This window comes from Sorex araneus, chromosome 1 (assembly GCF_027595985.1).
Source record: "Sorex araneus isolate mSorAra2 chromosome 1, mSorAra2.pri, whole genome shotgun sequence".
In the NCBI taxonomy this organism is placed as follows: domain Eukaryota; kingdom Metazoa; phylum Chordata; class Mammalia; order Eulipotyphla; family Soricidae; genus Sorex; species Sorex araneus.
Genome location: NC_073302.1, coordinates 157,357,330 through 157,374,177, shown reverse-complemented (window position 1 = coordinate 157,374,177; position 16,848 = coordinate 157,357,330). Strand labels below are relative to the sequence as shown.

Sequence of the window (16,848 nt, the reverse complement as noted above, 5' to 3'; positions counted from 1 at the left end):
ATATTTCAACAGAGAACTATTATTATTTGGATTTTCTCCCCAACAACCAAACCTGCTGAAAAGTCATCATTTGATAGTTTATTTTCCATTGCTGAGAATGAAGATTATAAAAGCTCCCGCGTGGTTTTGGATTTCTGTTGTTTTAGCTCAATTTACAGTCTAGATGCATTTCTATAAGTCTCTGGGTGCCAAAATGGGTCAGTAGACCTCCTGGATCATAGTTTTTAAGGAGCAGAGGGCCGTGTCGTATGCGGCTCCTCCGGATCTCATCTGGGCTGAGGGCGAAGATTTACATTTTTTAAAGAAGTGTAACAGATTTTATTTGGAAGTTTTGAGAAAGAGAGGTGGGGAGAGAGGAGGAGGGAGGGGAGGAGGAGGGGAGAGAGAAGTGAGAGGTGTGTGTGTGTGTGTGTGTGTGTGTGTGTGTGAGAGAGAGAGAGAGAGAGAGAGAGAGAGAGAGAGAGAGAGAGAGAGAGAGAGAGAGAGAGAGCTTCTCCAGAATGGAGAGCCACAGCACACATCCTAGCATCAGATATGAAAGTACACATCTCAAGAGGGGAGATGAGGTCAACACATATGCTCAGGTGTCACATGCACTTTGTTGCAACACGAGTACAGGTAGCATGAGCTCATTTTTTTTTTTGAAAGCATCACCAATGTGTGGCCACCATAAGACAAATTAATTAGGCTGATATAGGAGATTCCAAGTGAACTATAACTTTACATAATTTATACTTTTAGTTCTTACACATCTTCAAGGTAAAATCCTTTGTGAGGATCCATTGTGAAGGGATGTTCCCTTGTCTGTCACTATGCTCGTGTGGATCTAGAACTTCTGTCCTCTTCACTCCATTGAACTGCCTCAAAGTTCTTCACTTCTTTTTCTCTGGACATCCCTTACTTCTTAAAATCACCCTGATAAACACCTTAAAAGTTGTTTTCTTGTATTTTAATGTTTTGTTTTCAAGGGGGCTGTGGTTTTAAGTATCTCAAGATGCAATTTCTGGAAACAAATTTCCCATAATTATGTATATGTTCATGGGTAGTAAAATCCTAATCAACTGATACTCTTTGCCCTTAGCACAGTCAACATGTAACCTATACAAAACTAATACATGATAAGAAATAGGCCTGGGGGCGGGAGCAATAGTACAGTGGGTAGGGAGTTTGCCTTGCACACGGCCAACCCGGGTTCGAGTCCCAGGATCCCATATGGTCCCCCGAGCACCGCCAGGAGTAATTCCTCAGTGCAAAGCCAGGAGTAACCTCTGAGCACAGTCAGGTGTGACCCAAAAAGCAAAAAAAAAAAAAAAAAAAGCAGGCCTGTCTGAGCAATTAATCATTTTCAGCAACTTTACTGTGTAAGGTGCCAAAGCTGGCAGTGCTCAAGAATCATTCCACACCTGGCAGTGCTCACAACTATATTATGATCAAACCTAGGGCCTTCACATGCAAAATGTGATCTAACATTCAAGCCATGTCCCTAGCTACCATTTTAAGCAATTTCTACTTAAATTGCTTAAAGCTACATATCTTATTAGTTATCTAGTATTAGTTGCCAAACATTAATAAATCACCGGAAAACTCAGCAGCTTACAACAATAGATGTTTATTATCTATACATTTTCTTTAATTTCGTAAGCATTTCCTAAGATTGGGTGAGATGAGTGGTTTTCTTGTAGATGTAGTCAATTTGCTGACTAAGGCCAGAATTTGAAGGCTGGCCTGGTGTTGGAGGATCCACTTTTAGTCTTGTGGCTGCTAGCAGGAGACCCGTTCCCTCTCCATTGGGCTTCTTCATAGGGCTGGCAAGTCTAGCAGCTAGTTTCTTCACAAGTGAGTGACCCAATAGAAAGAGTAAGACAGAGAAATTGGAAGGGGTGTGTGTGGGGAGGTGGAAAGCGGTAGGAAAGAAGAGGAGAGGAGGGGAGGAGGGGGAGAGAGGAAGGAAATGGAGACAATATGCCAATGCTGAATACTACATACAGTCTCATAATGTAATATTGGAAATCTATTCCACTGCCACAGAAACCATCACAGTACAAAGTAGGACAGATAAAACAGAGTGTGAATACCAGAAGGGTGGTGATTACCCTGAAGGACAGCTAGTATTTTATTCACCTCTCCAAACAAAAACCAACCATTAGTGTTCACAATGAAGCACCTGAATTTGACCTATTTCCTCATTTGTCAGAGCATGAAAACATGGTTGTAATTTTATCAACAGGAATTCAGAAAATGTTTCCCAAAAGGTAATGTTAAATTTCATCTGGTTTCAAGCTAAATCCAAATCACAGAACATAAACAAAAGTAGAATAAAGAGGCAGAAAGTTGGCTGGGTGTCCTAAACTTAAAAACAAAACTAAAAAAAAAACCCCAAACACTAAATATTTGATATGGGGAGTGGCTGGAGCAGTAGTACAATGGGTAGGATGTATGCCTTGCACACAGCCAGCCCGGGTTCGCCCTTTATGGTCCCCAGGCCTTGCCAGGAGTAATCCTTGGGCACTGCTGTGTATGTCCCCCCCAAAATCTTTTTTTTTGGGGGGGATACGGGGCTGGGAGATGATATAGTATTTAGGGTACGTGCTTAGCATGTGACACCAACATGAATTCAACTCCTGGTCCACATAGTCCCCTAAGCATTACCAATGCACTCTGGGAGGCACCCAGCATCAGAGGCCAATGCAGCGTCGGATCTCAAGGTCCTTGCACTGAACTGCCAGTCTAGTTGGCAAAGAATCAAAGGTGGGACCCTGAAACTTCCTAAGCACCACTTGGGAGCCCACCAGCTCCCCACAAAAAAATCTGGTTTGGAAAACCGAATGTGTCTGAGAGTGAAAGGCAAATTCAGAATGGTAAGACATCATTTCTAATAGCTAACAAAAACATTTTAAATTTAGCTCAAAAATTAAAAACCCTGTTTTAATCACCAAAATTTTGTTAGAAGAAAAATAATCCTCCTACTGAAACATATGGTTATAATTCTAATAATGGATCTCCTTGTCTTTCTGCACATAAGACGCTTTTATCAATGACTAAAAGTGGTCTGACAAAACCAAAATGCTTAAGAGTCTAAATATAAACTACAAAATTCAGGGGTAATACTGTTTTCTTCACTGTACACAGCATGCTCATTTTATGACTTTTTTTTTTTTTTTTTTTGCTTTTTGGGTCACACCTGGCGATGCTCAGGGATGACTCCTGGCTCTGCACTCAGGAATCACTCTTGGCGGTGATCAGGGGACCATATAGGATGGTGGGAATCAAACGAGGGTCGGCCGCATGCAAGGCAAACGCCCTACCCACTGTGCCATCTCTCCAGTCACCTCATTTTATGACTTATTAAAAAAGAAAATAATAAATGGAGGGTTTTGATTTTTTAGGGAAAGGTGTTTGGGTCGCACCCTGCTGTGCTCAGGGGTGACTCTAGTGATGCTCAGAGGACTATATGTGGTGCCCAGAATTGGAAGAGGCTCAGCTACTTCCCTTGACCTATCTCTCTACCTCCAAAATATGTATTATATTTGCCACTACTGCACCTAAACCTTGGGAGATACACAAGGAACAAACAAAAATCATTACTTGTTGAGACTGGAAAATGGAAAGAACAGGTAAATATATACAGGTTGGGAGGTAAAACTGATACATTCTGATTTTTGAATTTTGTATCTATACTACATAATGAAACACTTTCTAAAATCACAAAGGAAAACAAATGAAAGTCTAGAAATTTGTGATTTATTTCAAGGCGAGTTATCAAAGTTATGATTGCTATTAAAAAAAGTTCGGTTTATTGGTGACATTTTTCCTTTATAAAATACTATCTAAATCTAGACTGCTATAAACTTAGGCCATTTATAGACACCATAGTCAGGCTACTACTTCTATTACTGAATTATAAGGTGAGCTATTCACACAACACATACGACTCTTTATAATTCCTTAAAAATTCAGGGTTTTTATATATTATTTTGTATCTTTTTACTGATATAGTATTTATTTTTAAATTCTCAGTTCTTGGCGAGACAAATTCAATATCCAGTAACACACAGGTTCTTAAGTTCCTTCAACTGCTGTTATGGATATCCTCCTGCACTGTTTTCCAACTGCTTCATCCACATTTATATATTTATTACAGCCATTCACTTCACGGTTTTCCTCCCAACAGAGAAAAAACTATTTTATTCATCTGTCAACAATGATACCTAATAAAGTGCTCTGCACAAAGCAAGGATCTAGACAGAAAATTTGCTGGATGGTTGCATAAAACAAACAGGTTAGATTTTACTTCATATTACAAATGCAGAGAAAAAAAGTAGTATTAAAAGGCATAAGACAAAATTAGATCATTTCAAACTGAGTACAAAGAACCATTCTATTTTTTCACCTCAAAAAAAATATTCAAGGAAGTACGAATGTGAAGAACATCATCCAAGAAGTAACACATTCACACATTTGAGAACTCCTACAAAGAATGCTTTAAAATGTGCCTACAGATTTTAGGCGCATAACTCCAATTTTTATTAAATGTGGGAGACTTCCTAAAAACATATCCAAAGGAATATCATAATAAAGTTGTTCACTGGTTGTTAAAGATAACTCACAATGTGTCATTATGAACACTGTTAAATAATTACAGTTAGAAGAAAACAAATTGAGTTTGATATTTAATTCTTTTGACCCCCATATCATAATCCAATACAATTGCAAGTTGTTTCATGTTGCTTTCTTATTTTTTAATTTTTTTGGTTTGTTGTGCCCAGGGTTTTCTCCTGGCTGTGCTCAGGGATCACTCCTAGTGGGGCATAGCAGACCATACAGGGTGTCAGGGATCAAACCCTGGTCATCCTCATGCAAGGTAAATGCCCCTATCCACTGCACTACTGGCTTCCTGTGTTGCCTTTTTAATACCGGCAACACTTTACATTAAGGAGGAGCTAGCTCTCAAAGACTGATCGTCTCCTCCATACTCTATCAGTGGCTATACTACAGATGTGATTGAAATTTCTCTCTCCTAGACTGAGACTTCAGATCATGAGTTATAACCCTGACTTTATCTTCAAACTGAGATGCTTCATAAATATTTAGTTTCTTTTTTCTTGAGCTATACAATGAGTGTTTTTGATTAAAAAAAAGTATATATTCCACATAGGAATAAAAGACATCAAAATAATTACCTTTTATAACTTAAAAGAACAGATCTAAAATATGTCCTTTACTTTTTCAATGCAGTATACTTCTGTTTTGCTGTTTGAAAAAGAAAGCTCTGTAACAGTCTCAAATATGTAAACTTATGTCAATACCCTATTATAAAAATAATGATCATATAACGAATCTTAAATATCAAATAGTAATTCATTAAAATTTGTATTTAATACAGTGGTGTCAATGAAAAATGCAGAGTTGCTAAGAAATCTCTTAGTGCGAAATAAAACAAAAAAGCTATTGTTGAAGCTTCATTTATTGCTACATAATGACTACTGGAAGGGTCCCTTGGACTGTGGTTAATCCCTCTTAGAAGTGGTAAATGGGGAGGAGGGGAAAATCCTTAGGTGGGGGGATATATTTAGATGGAAAGGAGGAAAAAAATCATTGAGATACAAAAATATTTCCTATTTATAAATTATTAAGGATTTATAAAACACATACCAAATGACATTCTTGCTATAAAACAATATACTCAAATATAGAAGCACAAAATCTCGAAGCACCCACAATTTGTTTAAGAATACCCATTTAATCAGGAAAAATCATATATATGTAATAATTTGAGAAGAAAAAGGCAAAGTTCTGGTTTTAACTCAGAGTAAGCATGGAGGTAGGTCTACACTCCAATTACACAAATAAATCATCTGCCTTAATCAAAGAATCATTTAAGTATAAGATCTGCAAACTGTTCTATGCTGATAATTAACATTTTTAATAGACTTTAGAAACCAGTGCTCCAATTGACATATATGCAAAACAGATATTTCCTTCATAAGGTTATATCTGAAAGAACCTTCATTAAAATCATTCTTAGCATTAAGAGGTATATCTAAATACAGACACTTTGGCTTAGCATTAAAATAACACAGTAAATACTACAAACTTCTCACAGAAGAAATCTTTGTCTTTTTAGTACTTATATTATTTGTAAAGCTCCAAAAGCTGGGTCTCTTAACTTTTTAGAGATTTTAAACTGTTAGTTACTTAAAAAGACCTTTTTCTATCTGAAAAGCAAAGTTTAAGAGGTTTCAAACATCTAACATTACTTTTAGTGTTTGTAACATTTCATCATTAGAGCTGGATTTAGTTTAAATAAGTCAGTTTTTAATATATGACTCATGTCCTTCCACTAAATAAGATTTTCTATGATGAAAAATACTAATTCTATTTCTAATGGTAGACTATGAGAGCTAGAGGTTCCACCATGGATCACAGGAATTAAAGCACTATCTAGAGCATTTAGATAATGTTGAAGCAGCAGCTGGCCTTCAGATCCTGCCTGAAATTCGACCTGAAAAATAAACAAAAAGCCCCTTCAGTTCAGATGACAAAGAAAACATTTAAAAATATTCAGTTTAAGCATATTAAGAAAATACTTGCTATTTTATTCATACCTTTTACATTACTCTATGTTTCATCCATCTATTTCATGAATTGTAATTGCTCCTCTCAAAGATAAAGAAATTAAAAGACAGGTACTAGGTACTTAGGTTTCCTCTCAATGAACATAAAAATGTAATGCAGGGCAAGGCTTTGTATTTGCCGTAATAATTTTTTTTTCGTAATAATATTGAATATCTGAATTTAATGTTGCTGGGGAAAACTACAATTTTAACAAAGCTGATTCAAATGAACAATTATCAGATGTTCCTTAAAATAGAATTTTAAGACAAAAACTGAGAAAAAATCTCATTTTTCTTTCCAATTTAAAATTAGAGCTGGGGAATGTGGCTCAGTGGTAATGCTCTCACCTTGCATTTGTGGGGAACTGGGTTTAATTTCTGGCACTCCCAAGGATATCCAGGAGAAGGCCCCAAGCTGGAGATGGCCCCCAAACCAAACTACAAGTACACTGCATCCTGGCTGAAGAAAAGCAATCCTTCTGTGTATGAACCTGCTCATGTTTAGATTAACTATCTGCATGATGAATCTGCTTTGAAATGTATTGTATTGGGTATTAGAAATAGTTACAAAATAATAACAGATTATTATATTAACTATGAACTGGAAATTCAAAGAAAAAATGACAGCTCTTACATGTAAGATGATCATCAATAACTGTAAGAAAAATGCACATTCAAGTAATTTGGTGTATAAGTTTTCCACCAAGTTCAAAAGTTTACTTGCATAGCTCTGTTGATAAGTATAGAAGAGCTATGCTACAGATTTTGATAGAAATATAAGTTGGTATAACCTCTATGTGAGATCAGATGGTAGTGTCTATTGAGCAGATATTTGTATCTGGCAATACTATTAGGTATCTTTCTTATAGTCACATTTAGGCAAAAAAAAAAAAAAATAGTATGGAAAATATACCAGCAAGTACAAACCAAAATGCATAAGACCAGTTAAACCAACTGTTATGTTTAAATAATCAACTATCCAGCAGCTAAAGAATGAACACTAATATGAAATAACTCTAAAATATCTTATTTTTTTAAATTGAATCACCGTAAGCTCTCTAAGATATCTTAAAGGAGCATATAGTAAGAAAAAAATAACAATGTAAAAGGAAGGGAAAACCACACATAATTTATTTGCTCATACATGAATAAATCTGCCAAGAATACATAGAACAGATTAACACTGATTGCCTGATCAGAAAGAGGAGAGGGGTATGAGGATAGACTAAAGAGTTAAGGTCAAGGGGTAAGCAGGACACTTTTTCAGGGCTATTAAATTATGCAACTCTTCCGGGTATTATTTACATTGTAGGCTGAAGTTTGTATCTCAAGGACCCATGCTAATAAGAGAGATTATAGTGTGGATGGATGCTGCTCTCCAGAAATGTCCAATGAAGCAATCCTGCTATACATGCACTTACAGACTTTCAAAATTAAAAGCCATATGAATATTGGAGGAGAGATGTCTCCAAAGACTGAGTGCATGCTTTGCATAAGAGAGGACCAGGTCTGACCCCCAGCTCTGCATGGTCCCTTAAAAACTACCAGGAGTTAACTCCAGACCACAGAACCGGGAGTAGTCCCCAAGCGCCCCTCTCCCAAACAATAATAAATATAATTACGTGAATCTAGAATCTAGTTAGAGTAATATAAAAATCTACGTATCAAGCAGGACTGCTGGGGAGGAGATAATAAGTACACTCGGCCCTGTGAGTCTATGTGGCCTATCAACTGCATTCAGACACAACTAAGCTCATTCATTAGTATATGTCTCAAGTTGCTTTTTGTGTTATAATAGAATTTGAATCCTAGTGATAGATATCTTAGATATATTTTAATCCTACAATGCTTAAAATATTAACTGCCTGTGGTAGTTTTTGACACATTGGTGGTTGTGAAGATATTAAAAAAAGACATTAACACAAGTGCAAAAAACTCAGTATTTTTTAAAAAAAATACTGACTGAGACGCGATCCTAAAAGCCCTGTAACTGTTCTCACGGTGACTCAATTAAAAAATAAATTAAAAATAATAATAATAAAAAAAATAAAATAAAATACTGCTTTACTGCAAAAATGTATATAGATAAATAAAAAATCTTCTGGTCTTTTGCAAAAAAGGTTTGCTTACCTTGAAGATTATAGGAGATTATGCATAAGAAATATTGATGCAAATTTTACTTCACAATAATTTCAAAATGTAAAGTTAAAAATTTTAATAACACATAATTTAACTTTTTTTTTTTTTTTTTGCGGGGAGGTTAAATCTGGCAGTACTCAGAGCTTGTTCCTGGCTCTGTGTTCAGGGAGCAATCATGTGTGGTGCCAAATGTGTTGCCAGGGACTGAACCAGGGCTGGCCACATTCAAGGCAAGTGTCTTAACCCTTTTACTATCTCAACAGCACGACATTCATTTAAAAAATTTTTTCAAAAACATGTCTCACCATATCCGTGTCAATGGAAACTCTGAGACCTATTTTATTCATCCTATTATCTTTTAGAGTTTTCAAGTGAGGGCACAGTGCAGCACTACAAGCCATGGCTATTTCTTTTGCAAACTGGTAACAATTTGGTGAAATGGATAAATCTTGGTCCTTGAGAAAGTAGAACACCTGAAATGTATTTAGAAAACAAGGCCAATTAAGATTTAAGGTAGTTTTAAAACACAACAATTGCTAACGTAAGAACATTGAACAGTACTCAGCATTTTTGAAGTGGTAAGGTACTGAATCTGCACATTAAAGCCATAAACTTAACACTATTATAAACATTTTACTTTTAACTATAACAACAAAACAAAAAGGTGCAACAATTACTATTTTTAATGCAAGTTTATTAATTGCTACTATCAAATCTTATTTTAAGTTTTGTCAGAGCCATTCAAATTAAGAGTAATATGAAATTTTCAGATCATATTAAATTTTATGTATTCCTACTTGTGGGGTCCCCCCTGCGGGCATCATCCTGTCCCGCAGGGAGGACCCTTCGTGGGGCTAAGGAGGGGACGCAACCAAACGAAGAGACGCAGAGCCAGAAGGAGGAGGAGAGAGAGTGAGTTTATTCACAGCAGTTACAATACTTATACCTCTTGGTGGGAGGGGGTGGTATGCAATCTTGGACCCCCACAGGAACAATAGTAAAATGTTGATCAGGCATGGCCATTGGCTAGTGAGACAAGTGGTGAAATGATAAGATCACAGGAATCCCAAGCAGCCTCCGCTTGACTAGACAATAAGAGCCAAGCTCTGTAAGATGGCTCCCTACACCTACTTCTCTTAATTTTATTTTTTGCTTTTTTTTGGGTAACACCTGATTCACAGGGGTTACTCCTGGCTCATGCACTCAGGAATTACTCCTTATTGTACTCGGGAGAACATATGGGTTGCTGGGAATTGAACCCAGGTCAGATGCATGCAAGGCAAACGCCCTACCTGCTGTGCTATTGCTCCAACCTCCCTGCTACCTTTTTGATGCCTAAGACAGAATTTTAATTTCAATGTTAGTGTCATGAAATGCACTAGTAAAGGGCATACACACAAATGTGTGTGCACCCATGTCCTCTAAGTTAAAACATGGGATTTATATAACATGGGAGAAGTTGACCATTTTTGCAAAAAATAATTAGGAATTTTAGTTAACCTATCGCAATGAAGGTAGGTGACCTTAAAAATTATAGTTAGCCTTAGAAAAAATTAGAGTTAACTTGTAACAAAGAAAGTCAGTGTCTCTCCCGCAGAACAGGAGACCCGGAACTCTGCATTTCCAGAGACCAACTCTGGTCCTGCTTTAAGGTAGTTTATGCAGTTAACCCATGGTTCCCAGACGAAGGAACTCTAGAAAGTAAGATTTGGAAACAAGTTAGGAAAAATGTCTCCAAGGCATCGAAGGAAGGGACTAAGATCCCCGTGGAATTCTGGACTACCTGGGAGATTGTTAATTCTATTCTCCTGTTTTTGAAAAGTGCAGTTGATGTGGAGGAGAATATATGGAATAATACGGCCTCAGCTCCTCCCACACCTAAGTCTCCAAAGGGTTTCCATAGTAAAAATACTTCTGAGGCTGGTGAATATTGCTCTACTTCCAGTGTATTAGATGGAAGTGATGCCGGTTATGAGTTTTCTGCCACTTACTCAGATTCTGAGTCCGAGAGTGACTCAGCCAAGCGGCCTCCAAACCGCTCAGGACATGCTCCCAATCGCCCAGTCCAGGCAGAGAAGAAGCAGCATCCATCTTGTCGCAGGTTAAGGATGGATTCTCTCAGTCGTTTCAAACAGGCCTGTGTCTCGTACGGGCCTACATCTCCGTACTGTAGAGAGTATCTTACAGACTGGAGTAAAAAGGCCTACTGGGCACCTCAAGATTTTCACAGGGTTGCTAAGACGTGCTTAAGCCGTTCTCAGTACTTGCAGTGGAGAATGTGGCTCAGCAAGGAGGCCAAGGCAAAGCTTCAAGGCCTATGCCATGCTGGACAAAACTTTTCAGGGATTGAGTTGACTTGTGAGATGTTAACTGGTGAAGGGAAATGGCGCAACCCAGAAAGGCAAGTCACCTTGCCTCATGCTGTTCTTGCTTATGTCCGTGACGGAGCCCTGTGTGCATGGGAGAAGGTTGATGCAGAAGCAGAATTTAAGGGAAGTTTTACTAAGATTGTCCAGAGAGCCTCAGAACCTTATGCAGACTTTGTAGGAAGATTGATGGAAGCCATAGAAATGCAGGTTGAGGGTAAGGAGATCCATGAGCTGTTGACTAAACAATTGGCCTTTGAAAATGCTAATGAGGATTGCCAAGCCATTCTGCGCCGCCCTATTAAGGAGAAGGAAGACATATTCGGGTACTTGGAAGCATGCTGGAATGTTGGCTCTGCTAAACATAAGGTGCAGGTCTATGCCTTACAGAGACAAGCTCAGAAAAAATGTTTTAATTGTGGAAAACCAGGCCACTTTCGTAGAGATTGCAATGCGCCCCCAAGCCGTGCTACGAGAGCACGTCCTGGGCCCTGTCCCAGATGTAAGAAGGGAAACCACTGGGCCAGAGACTGCAGAGCCAGACTTGCACCTCCCGGGCCCTGTCCCCGGTGTAAGAGGGGAAATCATTGGGCCAGAGATTGTCGCTTTAATTTTGATGTAGTGGGTGATCCCAACTCGGGACACCTGCAAGGGGGCCAGCCTCAGGCCCCGCAAAATCAGGGGATGTTCTCAGTTGCAGCCCCTTTCCCCAGTGTGGAGTCTCAGAGCTCCAATCAGTATAATCGCTGCAACCAGGGATGGCAGGAAGAGCAGCCTATTTCCTGCCCCGATACAGTTACTACAACCCCTTTCCAGTATAGAACACTGCGGCCTTAAGCCCACCACCTCTGCATTTTCAGTGGACATATGGAATATTAAATCAAATACAAAAAGGAGGTATTTTCTCAATTGAATGTAGCAGGAAAACTCCTCATTCGAGGAAAAGGCTATGCTTTTGTTTCAACAGATGATAACCCCACTGGGAAACTTTGGGTCCCTTTACATCTTATCAGAAGCAGAATTCAACCACCTGATTTGGATCTCAGCCCAACAGAGTCTCACAACCCTTCAAATTCCAGCTCAGATTCATCGCCAAACTGATTTCAGCTGGAAGTCACAAGGAATGAAGAGGAGCCAGCATCAGAGGATCTAGAGCAAAGGCCTCTAGCTCCTTACACATGAGGTCACATTAAGACCTTTCCTTATACTCCTCTTTTACAGGTTGTGGATTGGACAACAACCAGGTCTCCATATTTTGAATTAATAATACTTTACTTTTACCCTTTCCTTGGAATTCACAGGTTTCTGAAGGAGAAAAAAATGGCTTTTAACAGGAACACTTTTTCATTTATCTCTAGGATATCCATTTGTATAGGAGCTTTCCTCTGTTTCTATATCCACAGGCATGGAGACCAAACCCCAACTGCGAAAGCCTCTAACAACTTTAAAAAGTGTTTTTTCCAAACATAAGCTAGGTTGCACATCTATGACTGCCGAGGAACCTGACCAGAGAATGGCTGCATTCCTCTGCTGAAGTTCTCCTGCCAGAAGTTGTGATGCTCCTGTTCCAGTGCTCCCTGACTGATCCAGTGCTTCCTGAAATTTATTGGACTTCTACTTGCTGCTCCCCTGAGACTCACTGCTGCTACCACTACTGATGCTGTTACAGGAACAACTCTTCAGTTTTGATCCAGACACTTTATTTCTTCAAACTGTGACTAAATGACTCTTATCATTGGTGACTCTCGTCACCCCTGGACAGTGCAGGACAATTGGACGCTTTACTATAAGCACTGCTCTGGGCCCAGGATTGGACTGAAATCTTAGTACAATTAATAAGACTGGTTTGTGATTTAGAATTGTACTGTGATTTGGAATTGTACTGTATTTAGAATTGTTCCTCTTTCTATTTCAAATTTTTGTAATTTTGTAAACAGAAAAGGGGGAGATGTAGGATGACATTACTTTGCCCTTTCCCTCCTTGCCACAAGTAGCTTGTCCCGGTTTTACCCAGAGTTTAGGCTTACCCCAGGCACACCCATCAAGGTGTTCCCGAATCTCTCCCATCCCTTTGTTTAGCTATAATCACTTCTCTATGCTCTCTCCCCGCAAACAGTTAATCCGTGGCTTTCCCTTAATCTGACTCTGCTAATTTGTAAGGTCAGAGCTTCCTAGGATACTGATTTTATATTATATAAGTTAATATTGCCTTTCTCCTCTTCTTGTGCCTTTTGAATAATTTACTTTAAAGCTATGTCTGTTTTGTATAGACACAAGAAGACAATATTATGTTTTTATAACTTGGGAATTAATTGGCCTCGAATATTATTCCCTCCCGGGCATCTGCTTTCTCCACTTAAGCCTCAGTTGCCCTCAGTTCCTAGCACCCCAAAGCAGGGTCCCCGACATGAGACGGGAAGGATCCAGGGCAAGCGGTAAGTTATGTGCTACCCTGGCATCGAGATGGGCCTGGCCAAAGTGCCTAATTCTTAACTATAAGTTAAGAGCTTGATCATAGACAAATGCTGTCATGATCCAATAGTAATTATGAGACTGGGACCCTACCAGGGATAGGAAAGACTGATCTGGCCTGAGCACTGTAGTCTGAGATTGAGATGGCCCCAGGAGAGCAATTCTATAAGCTTTAATGCATCTCTTATTGTGTCCATACAAAATAATTAATATTATGAATTCTTATATGTTTGCTGGCTGAGGAGAAGAGAAACACATTCATGGGACTCTGCCCTTGGGTGGATCCTCCTGCTGAAAGAGAATTAAGTCCTAGGAGAAGCATCCCCTAAGGGAAAGGAACCTTACCCTATTGATGGTGACCACACCTATGTGTACGCCCCAACCCCCTCATGCTGTGGAGATTTAACTAGGCTGTAAGAGTGGGTTGGGGGGCCAGATCCACGGGGCAGATCCACGGGGAGAGATCCAGGAGAGCGGGAGAGAAGCGGAGAGAGAGAATGAAATAAACGGATCGAGCAACCAGTTTGGCCTTCTTCCTTCTTCCTTCCATCGCCTGCCCTCGACCGACAGCACACACAGTGGTTCTGGGGCACCGGACGCGGGCGGTGAGACAGAGCCGCCTAGAGTGCCCGCGAGTGCACTCGCCCCTCGGTGAGCTTTGTTTTTTACAAACTAGTAAGTCAATTCTGTAAGATTATCATTTATTGTTAAAATGTTAAAGGAATGTAATTATAATGCTTTAATTTCTATAGTCTTTATCGTCTTTCTCTCTTGCACATACATAAAGTCATAAAGGATATGTAAGAAATTAATAACACTGAATGCTTGGCCAGGATGTAGAATGAAATGGTGCATGGAGATAAGTGAAGGGGTCAGGAATCCATAGTTCTACCATTTGATATCCTCTCATTAAAAAAAATAATGTAACTTACAAAAATAGCTTCATGTGAATGATTATAAACTGTTTTGTAAATTAAGAAAAAATATGGTCAAATACTACTATACAAAGATGGCAATGCAGTCAAAACTTAACTATTAGCTGGCAATACCACAATATAATGGCCTGAAATAATCCTGTGGCTATCTAAATATCTGTGAATATTTAAAGCAGTCTGGGGTGGAAATACATGTGTCTCAAGGCAGTATATAATGTTATACTGAAACATTCAATATCTTCAAGCAAAAGAATAACAACAAAAACCAAAAAACCCAAACCCTCATCCAAACACAGCATGTAGAGAGAATTGTCTTTCCCACTTACCTCAGTACACTTAACAACTTTCTCATCTGTTTCAAAATCTGCGTCCAATTTTATTTTTTCACTTGGAAATCCTTGTAATGATTTACCATCCACAGAACTAATCACACTATAGAATAAGACAAAAGAGAATTATTTGTACCACAAAGCCTTCTATGAAGTCAATTACTGAATTTAAACAAATGGAATAAGGAGAAAAATTATGAAACTATATAAATTTAAAGCAGTTGTAAGATATCTCAATTATAAAGAAATAATTAAGACTACAGCTCATATTCATTTACAATTTCTTGATTCTGTAGCAAATTATATCTCTTTTTTTCCATATGTCCAATTCAGGCCTGAGTTTAAAATACCTTAGTTTCCTATCAGAAAAGCTGTCTCAAGAATTTCAAAAATTCTATTTTGAATCCTTCCGCATTAGCCCTCTTCTTCCTTCTTTGTTCCAGACCCCTTAGACAATCTCCAAAAAAGAAAAAAAAAGGTGGAAGATGGAGTGGCAATAATATCCAGTAAATCCTCTATTGAGTTATCTCAAAAATGCACTTATTTGCATTTAGCGTGAATTGATATAATACACAATAAACATGCAAAGGAAATCCATTACTACACAAAAATATGTATTACATGACAAAAAGTGTCTTGATTTTCTCTGCCCTACACTAAGTCCATACTGATACATAATGAACATACATTGGCCCCCTTACAAACTGGCCATCCTTTAGTAATTTATAGCATTCTAGACAGAAAAGCAGACTATTCATTAACTGAAATATAAGCATTTAAATTAAGATTATATAATTCTATACTTGTAAAATATCAAATTTTATTAACATCACTTACCCTTATTCTATCAATTACATTTTACTAACAAAAAATTCCTACCCTTCATTTCCTTTTTCTTCAGAATCTACCCAGCAGATATCCACATATTCCCTCAGGTCTACAGCATCAACTTTCCCGCAAGTAATTTTAAAATCTTTTTGTTCTCGTAGAGCTAGCCGCAAGCCATCCATGGTCTCGGGAGTTATCTGTACCATTAAGCCATCTAAAAAAAATCAGAGCTATTATAGTATTTTTCCCCTCCCTCCCCCATAGTTTATTTAATCACCGTGTAACTACAAAGTTATTTCCATTGAGTGTCAGGCATACAATGACCCAACACCGATCCCTTCACCAGTGTCCACTTCCTTCCATGCATACCCACCACCACCTCCCCTGCGCACACCCATATGCCTCCCACCTGCCAGTCTGCTTCTATAAGAGGCGCTTTTCTTTTCAAGTTTTTACACTGTGGTTTCCAATATTGTTGCTGACGAGATTTCATACATAACACTTTACTCAGCACTGCCTACTCCAGTGTGAATAATTCCTTTCACCATAGTCATTTTCCCCTGCCTGTCCCATCCCCCAGCCCTCTTCACTGGCATATTTCCTACTATCAGTTCTCATGTTTTTTTTTTTTGTTTTTTTGTTTCCATTGTCTGTGGGCATTAGTTATTCCATCATTATGTTACATGCCACACATTAGAGATCATTCTGTGTTGGGCTCTTTTCCTCTGACTTCCCTCACCCTGGTACTCTCCAGGTTGCTCCAGGGAGCAGAAAATTGCAAGACTTTATCTCTTCTTATAATAGAGCAATACTGTATTGCGCATATGTACTATAGTTTCTTTATTCAGTCATCTATTCTTGGACATACTGTTTCCAGATTTTAGCTATTGTGGATAGTGCTGCAAGGAACTCCATAGGAAGGCAAATGTCTTTTTTCCATTTTGTTTTCGGGTCCTTGGGGTATATTCTAAGAAGTGGGGTTGCTGAGTCAAAAGGAAGCTCGGTTTCTAGATATTTTTACAAATGCCGATACTGTTTTCCAGAACGGGTGGACAAGACAACAAACCTATCAGCAATGAATGAATGAGAGTTCCTTTCTCCCTACATCCCCACCAGCATTGGTTATTCTTGTTCTTTCAGATGTGTGCTAGCCTCTGTGGCATGA

At 38.6% G+C, this 16,848-nt stretch overlaps 1 protein-coding gene across 1 annotated transcript in view; it reads right to left on the bottom strand.

Moving 5' to 3' along the window:
- Window positions 1-1,593: 1,593 nt before the first annotated feature.
- ZFYVE16 (zinc finger FYVE-type containing 16) overlaps window positions 1,594-16,848 on the bottom strand; it is a 56,601-nt gene continuing 41,346 nt past the window's right edge. The window contains exons 15-18 of the mRNA XM_055138381.1: window positions 15,735-15,897; window positions 14,853-14,958; window positions 9,059-9,226; window positions 1,594-6,502 (exon numbers count right to left, since the gene is read on the bottom strand). Coding sequence (XP_054994356.1) covers window positions 6,341-6,502; window positions 9,059-9,226; window positions 14,853-14,958; window positions 15,735-15,897 — 599 coding nt within the window. The 3' untranslated portion in view covers window positions 1,594-6,340. The remainder of the gene's footprint in view (window positions 6,503-9,058; window positions 9,227-14,852; window positions 14,959-15,734; window positions 15,898-16,848) is intronic.